The sequence below is a fragment of the Urocitellus parryii genome, chromosome 15 (genome assembly GCF_045843805.1).
Source record: "Urocitellus parryii isolate mUroPar1 chromosome 15, mUroPar1.hap1, whole genome shotgun sequence".
In the NCBI taxonomy this organism is placed as follows: domain Eukaryota; kingdom Metazoa; phylum Chordata; class Mammalia; order Rodentia; family Sciuridae; genus Urocitellus; species Urocitellus parryii.
Genome location: NC_135545.1, coordinates 2,986,949 through 3,003,041, shown reverse-complemented (window position 1 = coordinate 3,003,041; position 16,093 = coordinate 2,986,949). Strand labels below are relative to the sequence as shown.

Genomic DNA, 16,093 nt, shown 5'->3' with positions numbered 1-16,093 from the left:
AGGTGTTTATCACACATAAGCACTAGAGATACATTAATAAAATTAGAAGTCTTTATAGGTGAAATAATATAAAAAATATTATAACTGAGATCGACTTTAAAACAGTATAAAGTGGGAGGGGTGGCCCACACCTGTGATCCCAGCAGCAGCTTGGGAGGCAGGCAGGGGGATCGCAAGTTCAAAGGCAGCCTCCGTGACTTAGCGAGTCCCTAAGCAGCTCGGGAGACCCTGCCTCTAAATGAGATATGGAAAAGGGCGGAGGATGTGGCTCAGTGATGAAGCTGGTACCTAAAATAAAATAAGATCATGGGAGACAGAGGGTGAGGAGGGGAATGGGCCAGAAGCTTGAAGAGAGAGAGGGGGTTGGGCTTGAAGAAAGGTAAGCAGATCAAAGAAGGAAGAGGAGGGTGGGTAAAAAGGGGGTTGAACACGCAAGGCCAGGAGGGGAAGAGGAAGAAGGAGGTGGAGAACAGGGGAACCAGAGGCGAAGGAGGCAGTGAGGAGCAGGGTGTGAGAAGAAGGGAGAAGGACCATGGCAGGGGGAGGGTCCGGCCGTGGCCAAGACGGCCCACCTACACCTTAAGAATCTGGAGCCAGAATCTGAAGTTCATTTTGATCAACTTCCTCAGAACTCAGCGTGCCCAGTATACCATAGGTGCTCCATAAAGGGAACGGTGGCTGTGCAATAAAAGGTCTGAACTTGAGCAAAGAAGTGTATCTCCACGTGGCCAAGAAGGACAGCTGTCCCTGCAGTGAGGTCTGCACGTGTCCCCCCAGGATCAGCTGCAGGAGGCTTACCTGCACCACAGCTGGGCAGGGGGGCCTGAGGGCAGGGGTCTGCGTGTCCAGACTCCATCCCACCTCTCCTGCCCTCTCCCACCCTCTGCCTTCCACCGTGGGCGCTGCAGCAAGAAGGCCCTGGCCAGACTTTGCTTCCTTCTCTTGAACTTCCAGCCACCGAAGCTGCTAGAAATAAATTTCTTTTCTTTAGGAACGACCCAATCTGTAGCCTTGTGCCATAGAAACGCAAAACGGACTAAGGCCCAGAGCCTAGCAGAAGGACCCTCTGGAAGGCAGAGTGAATAGCAGGAATGAAAAGCCATGCATTGTTCTGGGGTCTCCAGGAAACCCTCGGGAATCTCTGCTTTCAAAACCCCAGGCAGAGGGAAGAGGAGCGTGTGCAGGGCACTGGCATGGCACTCGCACTCGGAGCCTTAACAAGCATGAACACTAAGCCTGCGGAGCCGAGCAGACTTCCTCGGGAGAAGGGGGACTCCCTGCCAGGCCTCATGCACGCAGCCTTCTCCCCAGCAGCCAGCGCTGGGCACCACAGGCGGCCCGACCAATGACCTACAGCACGTGGCCCGTCCACACCCGGGAATACCAGTCCACCTGGAAAAGGCAGGGCCTTCCAAGGCCAGCCACAACAGGGGTGAGCCTGGAGGTCAGCTCCCGGGCAGGAGGCCCTGTGGAGTCAGATCCAGAGACAGAGATAGAAGGGCGCGTCCCAGGGGCTGGGCAGAGGGCGCACCAAGGAGTGGCTGTGTGCTGCGTGAGCTTCGGGTGACCTAGGGTTCCCGAGACGCTGGTCGCGATGTTGTACAACACAGTGATCCAGGTCAGGGAGCAGCACCCTTAAAAAATGGTCAAGATGCTCAATGGAAGTGTGTGTGTGTGTGCACGTGTGTGTGTGTGCACGTGTGTGTGCATCCTTCACATCTCAGGCCCGCCCAGTCCACTTCCCTCTACCTGGTGACCCCCTCCCACCCATCCTCTGCTTGGACCAACTCCCTCAGAGGCCATTGTAGGAACCCTCTCTTCAGCCGGGCTTCTCCACCACCACACCACTTCACCAGCTCTCCCACAGCCTCCCGAGGCTCATCCATGGTGTCCTGGTCTCTAACATTCCCCCCCACCGTTCTTCACCATGGCCCAAATCAGGGGCAACCCTTGTCTCTGTCAGATCTGGTGTTAGATTCTGCAACTGAAATTAAATCAGATGCTCAAACTCTTGCCGAAGTACAAAATCTAGTCTCCTTGGCTTTTAACTTTTCCATCATAAGTGTGGGAGGAAAACAGCACACGGTGCTAATGAGCGCCTTCTGATGCCGCAGAACTGATTGATTCCACAGCTCCTGCCGCCTGGGAAGGCAGGGGTGTCAATTAGAACATGTTGCCAGGGCAACAAGGCATGGCCAAGACCCCCACTCAGCACCAGGTCGCTCCTTGAAAGCTACTGCCACCATGCTGTATGGGTCCCGATGCCGTCGGACTCCTACAAGGTTATTCTGTGCAAGTAAAGCTTCAAAGGACAGGTTTATAGGACCAGAGGACAGAACACATGAGTGACTGTAATAAATAGCCACACATCTCCAGACTGCACATGACACATTTATAGTCTTCTGAATATCCTCAGTTATCGGCTTATCCAATGACACTCTTGAACTGGTTTTATGGCACAGAATAAAAGCTTTCTTCTTGCTCTCACTTCTGGGCCTTTCTCTGTCCCCCACCATTCTCTCTGTCTCTCCCCTCTCTCAAACCTGTGAAAGAGGAACATCCTATTCTAATTCTCATCCTTAGACTCCTTTGGGTTACAGAAGCTTGAATTTTTTTTTTTAAGAGAGTGAGAGAGGAGAGAGAGAGAGAGAGAGAGAGAGAGAGAGAGAGAATTTTTAATATTTATTTTTTAGTTCTTGGCGGACACAACATCTTTGTTGGTATGTGGTTCTGAGGATCGAACCCGGGCCGCACGCATGCCAGGCGAGCGCGCTACCGCTTGAGCCACATCCCCAGCCCCAGAAGCTTGAATTTTTAAAGCTAAACTTGGAGATTTTATTAGGTAGCTTAAAAGCCCAAAGCAGGCACTTAAAGTTCAGTTTGTTAGAAGAAAGCAAACTATGGGTTACTAGGATGTTCACTGGTAACAGTGTGACCAGGAGGACATGCAGCTGTCAAGGTCACACATGGCAGATGAGGCCAGGACAGGGCTGACTGATCCAACCAGGGAGGATAAGACAAGCCACTTTTAGATTTAGGCAAGGCATTATTTACCTAAAGAGCAAAAAGAACAACCAGTCCAAGGAGCCAGCTCCCTGTGAACTTTGATACCAAATGTGTGAGCTACAGTCTGCAGACCACTGGGTGTCCAGAGGTTCCATTCCAATCTGATACTAACACCTGGAGTTAGCCCAGACCCCCTCAGATCAACACCCCTCCAGCAGGCTGCTCCCATCTCAGGTGCCAGCTGCAACAGTGGGTCCCTAAGTTACCACGCTGCTGTCTGACCTGGCGAGAGGTACCACAACCTCCCTTCATATTTGGGAATTTGCTACAACAGCTGGGTGAATGCAGGGACATTCTCCACTTACTATGGCCAGTTTATTATAAAGGATGCTATGAAGGGTACAAAGGAAACCCAGCTGGAGAGACAGCAGACACGGTCCAGAAGGCTCCCCAGCACAGGTCCCCAACCACAGGGTTGCCCCATGTGGACGTGTTCACCAGCAGGGGGGCGGTTCTGCACCCATCATTGAGCCTTTATGGGCATGGTTGACTGGCTGATCACCCCCAGCCCCTCTCTCCTTCCTGCCGGTCAGAGGATGAGGTGGAGAGTCTCAGCCTTCCAATCACCCCGTTGCTTCCTTTGGCAACATCTCCACATCCCCAAGTCACCTCATCAGCATAAACTCAGGCAAAGTGGAAGGGGCTCCTTGTGAGTCACAAAAGATGCTCCTGCCCCCAGTACCACCCAGGCAGTGCCAGGGGCCAGGAACCAGGTTGAAGACAGAGTGTGCATGCCCTATTGCACACAGGATCCCTGGAGGTGAGGGGGAGATGGTCTTGCAGCCAATGCTCGCAAGCTGGGCTCCGCTCATGTTCCGGGAGCATCACAGAGGCCAGTTAGGATCCTCCTGGATCAGTGGCAGTTTAAGCCTGATTTTTATTTTTTTGGTACCAGGGATTGAACCCAGGGATAGTTTACCTCTGAGCCACATCCTCAGCCCTTCTATTGTTTTATTTTCAACCAGGGTCTCACTAAGTTTGCTTAGGGCCTTGCTAAGTTGCTGAGGCTGGTCTTGAGCTTGTGATCCTCCAGCCTCACGCTCCTGAATTCCTGGGATTACGGGAATGTGCCACCGTACCCAGTCAGTTGGAGCCTGTGAGCATCTGGATGAGCATACGGTGCCCAGAATTCCATCACGCAGCCAGCCCTGACAGAGACAGGCACCTTCCACAAATCTGTAAAAATAAATAAGGGTACTCAATCGCCTAGAGGAGCTGTCAGGGGCTGAGTGCAGGGTAAAGCCCTGACCCCGTGTGACGGCATTAGGAGGTGGGCCCTTGATGGCCATTTGGCTTGGATGAGGCCATGAGGGTGGATCCCCAGGATGGGATTGGGATCCTTAGAAGAAGGGGAAGACACACCAGAGGGTTGGGGGCTCTCTCCCCCCCCTCTCTCTCTCTTCCCCCTCACCAAAGCCCAGCCACACTTGATTATGTACCTCCCCACACCCCAGAACTGCTCTTCAGGTCACCCAGTCTATGACATGTCACTGCAGCCTGAGCTGACGGAGACAGATGCACAAAGGCCAGACGGACTCCTGAGCGGGGAGCTGGGAGTGGAGCCAGGCAGGTAGGGAGACTGTAGCAGACCCAGCCCGCAGGAACCTCTGTGCTCCTCCTCCTCCTCTGGGCACCCTGACCACAGAGCAGCCACTGTTTCCAGCAATGGCCAGTCAGCGTGCCACTCTGAGAGATCTGGGAATGACATTCATGACTCATGATCCAGAGTAGGCACAGTGACTGTGGCAAGCCTGCTCTGGACTTCAGCTCTGGTCAAGGACAAGGATGTGCCACAAGGTGGCGGTAATGCACTACGAGTTTATTTGGATGAGCCTTGATGGGTTTGCAGAAGGGAAGTCCCTCCGGATGCCTAGGGGACAGCAAGGGGGGACCAGAACTCCAAAGGGTGGCAAAGACCTGGGGTCTTTCCCAGCCTCAGGGTTTGGCTTGCAGGTGTTGAATGTGCTTTTGTGGGCGGTGCAAAGCAGGTAAGCTCCGACTGTCTAAAAATCTGCTTCCTTGGGCTGCATTTGAAACAACTGGAGCCAAGGGGAAGTGGTGCTCTCCTGTAATCCTGGAGACTTGAGAAGGCAGATTCAAGAGGATCAGAAGTTGGAGGCCAGCCTCAGCAACTTAGTGAAACCCTGTTTCAAAAAAACTAAAAAGGGTTCAGTGGTAAAGTGCCCCAGAGTTCAATCCCCAGTAACAAGATGATAACAATAATAATATTTGTAAAATAATAAAACAACTGGATGTACAGAAATTTGAGCTTGGCCCCATGAGAGTTTGAGCCAATGGAAACAGCATGACTAGCATCAACCCAGCAAGGAGGATGGAAGGAAGATACTGTACCAGAGACCTCGGGCTCATCACCAGTACCTGACACACTCTGAGCACGTGCAGGTGACAAGTAAAGAAATAGCTGCCTCGAGAGCCACAGGTTGTTTTGCAGATGTGAATTGTGAATTGTTCCCCTCTCTCTTCCTTATTTAAAAGCAAAAGTGATAAAGGAGGCGAAAACCAACAAAACTCAGAAATCTCCACTCAATACATTCTTGTGTTGAGAAGTAGCCATGGAGAAAACAACTCTGACCACACGGACTTGAATCCTGGGCTGACCTCCCGGATTAGAGGGCTGTTGGTGACGTCAGGAATAAAAGATGTGGATTCAGTGCACAGGCAGATGAATGCATAGTGCATTGACTAATTAGCCAACAGTTCAGTGGGTCAATAGATTGATTAATGCAGGGATGGAGGGATGGAAGAAAGAATGAGGGAAATGGGAGAATAGAGAGGTGTAGAAATGACAGAAAGCAAGAAGAGGTGGGCGGTGGCTACAAATGAGCGTCCACGATAGGTGTGAGTGGACAGCAGCTGCGTGGTGGAGTGAGCGAGCGGAGGATGCCAGGTGAAGTCGCACCAGGTGAAGTCGCACCAGGATCGCCTCCCTGATGTGCCTCCGACTTCCTATGGTGTCAGGGGACTTCACCACACTGCTCTTTTCCACAATTTTTCATCTACAAAGAGGGAAGACTGGGTTTGATGACCCTGAAGCCCCATCCAAGGCTGCTCCCTTCATTCTCTCTTTTTTTATATTTATTTTTTAGTTTTAGTTGGACATGATACCTTTATTTTCTATATGGTGCTGAGGATCGAACCTAGGATCCTGCACGTGCTAGGCAAGTGCTCTACCACTGAGCCATAACCCCAGCCCCTTCATCTCTCTTGATGTCCCACATCCACCTGTGTCAGGGAGCTTTGCCCTGGATGAACCTTGCCAGGGTCCCACATGGGTACCAAGGACAAACCCAGAAGGTCCAGCGGACACCTTTGCAGCATGTCAGTGCACCCAGGTAGCCAGTCTGACTTCAAAGCTCAGTCAGTTCTGCTTGATCTCACATTTGAACATCCTAATCTTGCCCACTAAGACAACTCAGTTGTAAAAATAACACTATTTTATATGGTCTGTGCACATTATAAACTTCTCAGTCTTTATGCACAATGTGGTATAGGTTAGTTTCTAAAAGAAAAGAACACAGCAACAAATGTGGCTCATGCTTCCTGAGACCATGAGCATGTTTGGTGTGGTCCTAAAGGCATTTTTAATAAGAAAGAGTAAGTCAGTGTGCATCTGCACAGAAGCAAGTGTTGCTTTATGAATGTTAGTACATGTGTGTGGGTGTGTACACAGTTACATGTAAATTTTACTTATCGTGTGTAGAAAAAGGAGCAGAGAAGTGAAAGCTGCTCGCCTAAGGTTGGAAACACACGTCATCTGTTTAACTCTCTCTAGAGCTGACATGGTAGATATGTTCAGTCCCCCCTTTCACAGAGGAAAATTCAGAAGGCTTGATAAACTGCACAAGGTGACAGCCGGCAGAGCTGGGGCTGTCCAAGAGCTGAAAGTTACAGTCTTCTCCATTAACTGGGAAAAAAAGGAGGAAGTTGGAAAACATAATAAAAAATAGAGTCTGTGCTCCACCACAGAAGTCAAGATGGGAATGCATGAACATTGAGTGGTGAGAACGGCTTGGAGACAGAATCTGGATTCCTGGAGATGAGAACAGCGTCAAGGTTGGCCAGAGAAAGATAGAAGTTAAATGAAAAAATCCAGGAGAAATTGCGCAGGTCAGCCAGGCCTTGGGGAGGGAGAGAGAGAAAACAAGGAAAGGGAACAGGCTGCAAGAGGAAGGGTGTGTGTGTGTGTGTGTGTGTGTGTGTGTGTGTGTGTTTTAACCACTACTGAAGCCAAGAGTACAGTGGGAAACTGAGGGAGTAAAGATCAGCGACCAGGTCCAAGCTCTACTGCGCATGCACCACTTGCTCTTGCCTGGCAAAGGAGCTGACTTTAACGACGATGACGGTGGTGGTGGTGGTGGTCAAGGAGATCACTGCAAATGAAGCTATAACTAGGGTAGAAGCTCTGCTTGGTCTCCTCTAAGTCTACTTTTGGGGGAAGGTCTGAACAGTTTGGAAGGGATTTGCTTGGCAGTCAAGGGTGCCACCAAAGGAGATAAAGAATTGCTTAAAAATCGAGATGGAGCAGTGCAAAGGAAAACTTCAATCGGGTCTTGCAAGCCTGGTAGAAATTACAATAGCTAACATTTATTGAGCATTTACTACAGGCTACTCACAGTTTCTAAACACTTTTGGGGAGGAACTATTCACTCAATCGGACGATAATCTGTGGTGTGGTGTTATCAACGTGCCCATTTTACAATAAAAGAAACCAAGGTTTGAAGAAGGTGGCAGGACACAAAGGTGAAGGATGGCTAAGTGGGGCTGAACCTGGGGGGCTGGGGGGCTCCAGTAGGGGCTGTCCGGCTCCAGGGATCCCAGTGTCTGCGCTGCTCTGCAGGAATTCTTCTGACCCCCTAGGGCAAGGCCTGGTCGAGGGCACTGCTCCTGCTGCAACAGTCCAAAACGACCAGCACACCCAGGGACGCGAGGACCAAGCCCGCCAGCCCCAGGCGGATGAGGTTCCCCTGGGTGTAGTCCAAGGAGCTGGAGTCTGCAGGCCAAGGAGAGGGAGATGGGCTCTAACTCCTGGGGTGGAGCTGAGGACCCAAGTCTCAAAATTGGGCAGGGCAGATGGGAGAACCAGGCCTCAGACTCCGGGTCTGAGGGAGGAGGGCTGGGCTTGGGGCCCTGGATCTGAGGGAGGAGGGCTGGCGTCAGGTCCTTAGGTCCTGGGGAGAAGGGCTGAAGCCACTCCCCAGGTTCCAGAGGAGGAGAGCTGGAGTGTGTCCCCGGGTCCCAAGGAGGAGGGCTGGGATCGGCCCCTAGATCCCGGGCGCCTCACCGTCAGAGCTGACGACCAGCGGCTCGCTGCGCGGCGACAGCACGTAGGGGGCCGAGGGCGTGTGGTAGTAGCAGCTGTAGGTGCCGGGCGCCCGGGCGCCGAGCAGCGGGAAGTCGGCCCAGCGCTGCGCCGAGTCGCGGTACTGCAGCGGCGCCGCCAGGCCCACGCGGTACAGCGCGAAGCTCATGCCCGGCAGGCGGCCCGCGCAGCGCAGGCTCACGTTGGCACCGGGCGCCACCACCGGCCCGGGCAGCGCCACCAGCGACGGCCGCGGCAGTAGGTCTGCGGGGGGGGGGGGGGGGGGCGCAATGGGGGCCTGAGCCCGCGCGACCTGGCTCCTCCCCACCCATCCTCCCCTGAACCCCCCTCTCCGTTTTCCCAGCTCATCTGTTCACCTCCCCGCTACCCACCTAGCTCGGTCTCTCCTCCCAGCTACCCACCCAGCTCGGTCTGTTCAGCTACCCACCCAGCTCGGTCTGTTCACCTCCCAGCTACCCACCCAGCTCGGTCTCTCCTCCCAGCGTCCCCGTCCCTCCTCTCCCCTCCCTTTCCCGGCCCCTGCGCCCTTCGCCTTCCCCGCTCAGGACCTCACCTGTTACCAGCAGCTCCAGGACGTCGCTGGGTTGGGACCAGATGCCCGGTCCCCAGTCCAGCCGGCGGTAGCAGCAGTGGTAACTGCCCCCCTGGGCGGGAGCCACAGCCTCCAGAAAGAACTCGGCCAGCTCCAAGGACACGTCCCGGAGCAGCAGGGGCTCGCTCTCGCCCGCCCTGAAGAGCGCAAACCTCCAGGCGGGCTGGGGTGCGCGGCACCTCAAGGTCACGTTGACCCCCGGGGTCACGACTGCCGCTGGCCGAGCCCCCAGCCATGGCTTGGGGTAGGAGGCTGGGGGAACTTAATAAGGGAGTCTGCGTGAGCCCGGGACCTCCCAGGAACCGCAGGGGGGTCCGGGGAGGTTGGGGGAGGAAGAAAGCAGCCGGGACCAGGCGCCTTTGCCCTGTGTGTGCCTCAGCTGTGTAAAATAGAGGAAGGCTTGGACCACACTCGGGCTGGTCAGAGAAAGTGGCAAGCCGTGGCGGAGCCGCTGTGATCCCGGGAGGCTGAGGCTGGAGGGGGGCAGGTTCAAAGCCAGCCTCAGCATCAGAGTGATACCTGGTCTCTCTCTCTCACACATACACACACACACACACACTTCCAGTTTTGTTGATTGTGTAGTTTGTTTGTTTTTGGTACTGGAATTAAACTCAAGGGTGCTTTACCACTGAGCCACATCCCTAGCCCTTTTTATTTTATTTTATTTTTTAAATTTTGAGACAGGATCTCACTAAATTACCCAGGCTGGTCTTGAACTTGCAATGCTTGCCTCAGCCTTCCAAGTGGCTGGGATTATAGGCATTTGCCAATGCCACTGCACTGGGTTATGGCTTTTAAACAATTTCAGAGGGCCATGTCCCAGACATCTGCGTTTTTAGTCTCTAGAATGTTGGTACCAGATTTCAGTCGTTGCTGCTCTGGTTTGAATTTGTCCCCCCCCCCCCCCAGATAATGTGTTGGAAACCTAATCCCTAACACAATAGGGTTGAGAGGTGGGAACTTAAGAGGTGATGGGTTGTGGCTCAGTGGTAGAGCACTGGCCTAGCAAGTATGAGGCCCTGGACATGTCGATCCTCAGCACCACACAAAGATAAATAAAAAAACATATTGTGTCCATCTACAACTAAAAAGCATTTTTTTTTTTTTTAAAGAGGTGATTGGTTGGATCAGTGCCATTATTGCCAGAGTGTGTGTTTGATGTAAGGGTAAGTTACACACACAAACACACACACACACATGCACACGCACGTACATGCACACGCACAATACCCTTCTTGACTAGGTGATGCCTTTGGCCACAGCATGATGCAGGTAAATGGTCCTTACCAGGCCCTTTGATGTTGGACTTTGCAGCCAGACTAAGAACTAAATAAACTTCTGTTGTGTATAAATTGCCCACACTGTGGCACTCAGTTATAGTAGCACAAAACAGACTAACAGTTGCCAAAACTTGCTATTTGGAAAAAAGTAACATGGGATCCTACCTCGCACCATTCCCCCAATCAAATTCCAGCTTGATTAAGAACCTACATGTGTTTCTTAAAATGTATTCTTAGAATATATAGAAAAACACAAAAATCTTGAAGTAGGAAAGGTTTCTTAAGCTGTACAATGAAAAAATCATGAGATAAAATTAATAAATTTGACCTCTTGGGTTATATTTGCCAAAAGACAAATGAAGCTAGAAGTCATGTGACAGTATTGGCAAAAATCACTTGATTCATAAATCATTTGGATTAAGAATATAGAAAGAAACCCGAGAACCATTCAAATAAAATCTGTACAAGACATGAATAGGCAATTCACAAAGGAGGAAGTCAGTCGGCTACAACACAAGTATGAGCTTAACCCTCATAACAATTATTAAAAACAACCACCAAGATTGTTTTGCCAATCAGGTTATCAAAAACTGTGGTTAACATTGAGTTTGGGTGAATATGTTGAAACCGGCCCCTGGGCACTTGAATGTACCCTCTCTGAAGGAAATGTGTCAGTTTCTATCAAGATACAGGACAGGAGTAATGACCCAATAATTCCACTGCTTCTCCAGGCACAAAGGTGCACATGTGTGCACCAGAAAGTCATGCAGGAGTGCTTGTTGCAGCATTGATTGTATATCCAGGAAAACTGGATATACCTAAATGTATATCAAAAGGGAATGACCCCTCACCCCAGAATCCAGCCATCCTGCAATAGCCAATTCTGGTCAACAGTTGGAATAACAATAAAAAGTAGAAAGAGTGGCATGGAGATAGCTCCAAGACAGATTGTAAAGTAAAAAGCATGAGATACAGAACAGGGTGAGTCATCCATTATTAATATTGCTTTGGCAAAAACAAAATAAAAAAAAACAAATCTATAAATACATGTATGTGTGTGAATATAAGGAAATTCAGATCATTTAAGGAAGATGAAGAAGAAAGAAGGAGACTGTTATATGTTTTTTGCTAATGACTGAATTTTTATAATAGATATTAGCTTTATCATAAAAAAAAACCTTAACTTGAGCTGAGTGTGGTGGTGCACACTAGGAATCTTAGCAACTAAAGAGGCTGAGGCAGCAGGATGCAAATTTAAGACCAGCATCTGCAACTTAGTGAGTCTCTGCCTCAAAATAAAAATAAAAGGGCTGGGGATGTGGCTCAGTGGTAGAAAAACAATTTGAAAGAAGCTGGTAGCTCAGACATCGATGGTTTCTCAGATAATTCTTTTTTAAAAAAAATTTTTAATATTTATTTATTTATTTTTTAGTTTTCGGCAGACACAACATCTTTGCTGAGGATCAAACCCTGGCGGCTGGCATGCCAGGCAAGTGCGCTATTGTTTGAGCCACATCCCCAGCCCTTTCTCAGATAATTCTTGTTTGAAGTTGAAGTGTTGTGTAGTGGGAGAAAGGAAAGGTCAGTCTCACTTCTCAGGAAACAGGAAGAAACCCGTCTCAGGATGGGTGGGAGACCCTCCTTTTTGTAAGGGTGGAAAACTGGATATACCTAAATGTATATCAAAAGGGAATGACCCCTCACCCCAGAATCCAGTTGAAGGGATAATTGGTATGGCAGGAGACGGTACTTCTCCAAGCCAGGGGATTTACCCATGTGGTTAGACTAAGTCCTACAACAGCCCATTTTATAGAGAAGGAAATGTCTTCGAAGCTGTGGTTTGTTCCAGGTCATCTAGTAATAAGGTGGTGAAGCTGGAGTTCTAGGTTATGACTCTTCACTATCCACCTATCGTGGCCACTAAAAGGAGTGAGGAAGGAAGGACGGAAAAGAAAGGGAGGGAGGTAGGGAGCAGAAAGGGGCGGGAGAAAGGAAGGGAGGGAAGGAAACCTGGGGTGAGCTTGAGCACCAGAATAGAATCTGAGTAGTTGGAAAAGAGGTGTCAGCAAAGCAGAGGATGAAGAGGAGTGTTACTCACCGGACGGAGTGAGGTCTGCGTGACCCAGAGCCCCTGCACAGGGTTGAGGAGAAATTTTTTGTAAAGTCCTTTGAGGGTGCCAGTCCCACCTCACCAGGAGCCCAGGAATGGGATTCCTCAGCCTCTCCTGAGTCTGAAGAACAGGAACTTCTTCCCTACTTACTCCTCTCTAAGCTGTCAGGAATTCAGGCTTCCTTCCACACCTGCTTATGAAGCCAGATGTTTGCCCCTAGCCCCCTCCTCCCTCCAGCCAGGAGTCCTACCCGCCACCCCTCCTTTCCCAGGGGTTCAGAGGTCCTGGCTTCCACCTCCTCCCCTATCAGAATCAGGAGTCCTCAGCCAGGTGCGGGGTGGCACAGCCTGTCATCCCAGCAGCTCTGAAGGCTGAGGCAGGAGGATCTCAAGTTCAAAGCCAGCCTTAGAAATTTAGAAAGGCCCTTAAGCAACTCAGTGAGAGACTCTGCCTCTAAGGAAAAAAAAAAAAAATGGTGGTGGGGGGGATGTGGTTCAGCAGTTAACTGCCCTTGAGTTCAATCCCTGGTACCAAAAAATAAAAATAAATAATTAAATCAAGACTCCACACTCCCTAGTCTCTGATCCCCTCCTGTCTCAAGATCTAAGAAGCCTGTTCCCACTTCCCTCCTCTTCTAGGACTCGGTCTTTTCTAGTTGAATGCCCAGCAGTCTTGGCCCCAGTCCTGTCCCTTGATTCTCAACTAGACGTTGAATGCTAAACGCCCAGCTGGTGCTGCAGGGTGGCTGGGTCCCCAACCCTTTTCTCTCTCTGCTCCCAGCCCAGCCAAGGACCCAGGCAGAAGGGAGGGGGCAGCTCACAGAGGGTCAGCAGCTGGAGGACCACCGCCAGGGCCATAGTGGGCTCTCTCTAAAGCTGAAGCCAGGAATGGAGATGCCCTCCTCCCTCCCAGGAAATGAGGCAACGTCCGAAAGCCAGACGTCAGACAGCCCTGTATAGGGAAGGAGAAGGGCTGCGGGGAGGAAGGGCGCCTGGGTGGCTGTGTCACAGCCCCGTGGTCTGTGGGAAAAGTTGGAAGGAGGAATCATAACCTGTTGGGTTCATTAAACTTCAAAAAAAAAAAAAAAAAAAAAAAAAAAAAAAAAAAAAAAAAAAAAAAGCACCCATTAAGCGCCAGGCCCTTGCTGCGTGAAGCCGGGAGCACAGAGGGCTCAGACCTCGTTACTGCTCTCAAGCAACTCCCACTTTCACTGAGAGACAAACCTGGACCATTCCACTTAAGGAAAAAATGGGGAGGGGAGTGATCCCAGCTATAGGGCAGTAACAACGGGAACTGTGAGTCCACAGAAGGTCCCTAAACCATCTGACCCGAAAACTAGTGCTTCCAGCACCAGCTGATGCCGAGCTGAAAATCCGTAGGGCAGCTGTTCGCCTTCTCCAGCCTCCGCTTCTCCTTCTGTAAATGGGTTTTCAAAAATTCCGCCTTATGTGAGTTGCTGCAGGAAGACTAGAAGTCAGTCCTTGGGAGCGACCCCTAGACTGAGAAAAGTGAACCCAGCTGGCGCTCAAGGCATTTAAATCTTCCCCGCCACAGCCTCCAACTTCAGTGCGCACGCGCGGACTGAGAGCGCAGGGACCACAACTCCCAGGGTGCTGCGTGCCTCCGCTTCCGCCAGGACACGTCTCCAGGGCGCACGCGCAGCCCAGGTTGCGGAGGCTGGCTCAAGGACCACAACTCCCAGGGTGCTGAGCGCCCTCGCCGCCGCCGGGAAGAAGATGGCTCAGAGTAAGTGTGAACACTGCGGTTGTGCAGGGCACGGGTCTTCCTGGTAGCCCGCGGGCGGTGGTAGGGCTGAGGTGCGGCGGAATACACGTGGAGGCGGTGGGGTCCGTCCTGGACAGGGCGCGGCAGGCAGATGGGGGCTCTTCCCGGGCGGGGTGGCGCGAGCGGGCTAGAGGTCACCCGGCAGCCCCTGCAGGTGACTCTCTACCCGACCCTCCAGAACTCGCCGCCTTTCTGAAGAATGCCTGGGCCAAGGAGCCGGTGCTGGTCGTGTCCTTCGCCATTGGAAGTCTCGGTGCGTGAGTGTCCCGGGCGCTAACGTGCGTCACCCGCCCCGTTCCATCTCGCGCCCCACGGCCCCCCTCGCCCGTCCGAGCTCACGCCTGAACCGCTCCACGCCTCCCAGTACACCGCCACACTAGAGGTGCAGAGCCTCTGCAGGGCTGTCCACCCTGGTTGTGCCTTGGGACTCACCCAGTAGTGAAATAACGAGCCCTTCCCCGTCCCCGCATCTGCATTGGGTTGGCTGCGCTGGGAGTGAGCTGGAGAGTCTGTGCCACTCACCCTGAGGAAGGAGCTGTGCCGCGCACCTGCGCTGCTCACCCAGGGCTCACCCTGGGCAGGGTGAGCGGTCCCGTTAAAAGCATTTATGATTCTGTAAGCTTGGGGCAAGGCCTGGGATTCTTCATTTCTAACAAGTTCCCAGGTCTTGTCAGTACTGCTGGTCTGCAGATCACACCGGATGAAATTCTAGACCGCCACGGGGCCCCTGAGCTTTTGAGGGGGGCCAGTACTTTGAGATGGTAGGAGACACACTGGATTTAAAAGCTTAGCATGTTCAAAAATATGTACACTTATCAACATTTTAATGTTGATTTTTTATGTAAAAATGTTTGGGTGTACCAGATTAACATATTATAAGATTAATATGAAACATTTAATGCCACCATGTAAAATTACAATGTAAAGTTATCTTTATGTCAGACAGCCCTGGCCTAGATCCTTTTGCACACCTTGCACACCCTTTCACCTCTAGTATGCCTCACTACCCTCTGCCCTCCAGGCCTGACTTGTCCCTGACTGATGGGCTCCCATCCCTGGACCATCAACTCCCTTGAAGTATTCTGCCTGTAAATGGGGATCCTAGAATACTGAAGGGCCCACAGAATGAAGTGTCCTCCTGGAACTTCTAGCCCTTCCTGCTCCCCTTGATACCCCCTTCTTTGCCAAGACTCAGCTTTTGCCCTTTTCCCCACCTCAGAAAATCACTTTAAGCTGGGCCTTACTCTTCTCTCCACAGCTGTGATTCTGCCCCCAATCAGCCCCTACACCAAGTATGCCATCATGATCAACAAAGCCACACCCTACAACTACCCAGGTGAGCAGGGACCTGTGCTGTAGGGAGGGGTGGAAGTGGGCAGTCCATTCCTGAGCAGGGTCAGATATTGCAGTTTGTCTGCACTCTCCCTGTCCAAATCCTTAATCCACATACTTTGCATCCCATTGTTTTTATACTTTTGAGTTTCTATTATCTTTCCAGATTTCTGTTCCTCTTTGGGTTCCTGCATCTGTTGGTTTCCAGGTGTCTGGTTCCCCATCACTGGGGATAACCGTCATTCCCACCATTTCCTGTTTCTCTACCTCTCTGAGTCACCGATTCTCTGATCCTGGCTCTCCTTTCTCTCCCCTGGAAACCTGTTTCCCTTTGAACTTGCACCAACATTCCTGCTGTTCTCTGCAGGGCCGTAAAGATCTGCTGATCTCAGTGGCCCACCCTTCTGTCTCACAGTGCCCGTCCGAGATGATGGGAACATGCCTGACGTGCCCAGTCACCCCCAGGACCCCCAGGGCCCCAGCTTGGAGTGGCTGAAGAAACTGTGAGCACTTCCATTGACAGGGAGGAGGCACCTTCGCCCAATAAAATGTGAAACCAACCCACGTGTGATGAGAAATAGGAGCA

At 51.5% G+C, this 16,093-nt stretch overlaps 2 protein-coding genes across 2 annotated transcripts; one reads left to right on the top strand and one right to left on the bottom strand.

The window, feature by feature from the left end:
- Positions 1-7,940: 7,940 nt before the first annotated feature.
- Oscar (osteoclast associated Ig-like receptor) lies at positions 7,941-13,247 on the bottom strand. Its single transcript, XM_026381156.2, has 6 exons — positions 13,211-13,247; positions 12,378-12,410; positions 12,188-12,199; positions 8,961-9,260; positions 8,369-8,650; positions 7,941-8,077 (listed from the first exon to the last, which is right to left on the bottom strand). Exons 1-6 carry the CDS (start codon positions 13,245-13,247, stop codon positions 7,941-7,943), a joined length of 801 nt encoding a protein of 266 aa, XP_026236941.2.
- Positions 13,248-14,049: 802 nt separating this feature from the next.
- On the top strand, positions 14,050-16,067 carry Ndufa3 (NADH:ubiquinone oxidoreductase subunit A3). The gene is made up of 4 exons (XM_026381170.2): positions 14,050-14,136; positions 14,354-14,428; positions 15,434-15,511; positions 15,923-16,067. The coding sequence occupies exons 1-4, from the start codon at positions 14,127-14,129 to the stop codon at positions 16,012-16,014; spliced, it is 255 nt and encodes an 84-aa protein (XP_026236955.1). The 5' UTR covers positions 14,050-14,126; the 3' UTR covers positions 16,015-16,067.
- Positions 16,068-16,093: the final 26 nt, after the last annotated feature.

Bases quoted from the DNA above. Each gene is read 5' to 3' on its own strand.
- Oscar (XM_026381156.2), bottom strand. From the start codon at position 13,247: ATGGCCCTGGCGGTGGTCCTCCAGCTGCTGACCCTCT. The intron at 12,411-13,210 runs GTGAGCTGCCCC...AACCCTGTGCAG, and splicing joins CCTCCAGCTGCTGACCCTCT to GGGCTCTGGGTCACGCAGAC. The intron at 8,651-8,960 runs GTGAGGTCCTGA...CCCCCCCCGCAG, and splicing joins CCTGGAGCTGCTGGTAACAG to ACCTACTGCCGCGGCCGTCG.
- Ndufa3 (XM_026381170.2), top strand. The intron at 14,429-15,433 runs GTGCGTGAGTGT...TTCTCTCCACAG, and splicing joins CTTCGCCATTGGAAGTCTCG to CTGTGATTCTGCCCCCAATC. The intron at 15,512-15,922 runs GTGAGCAGGGAC...TCTGTCTCACAG, and splicing joins CACACCCTACAACTACCCAG to TGCCCGTCCGAGATGATGGG.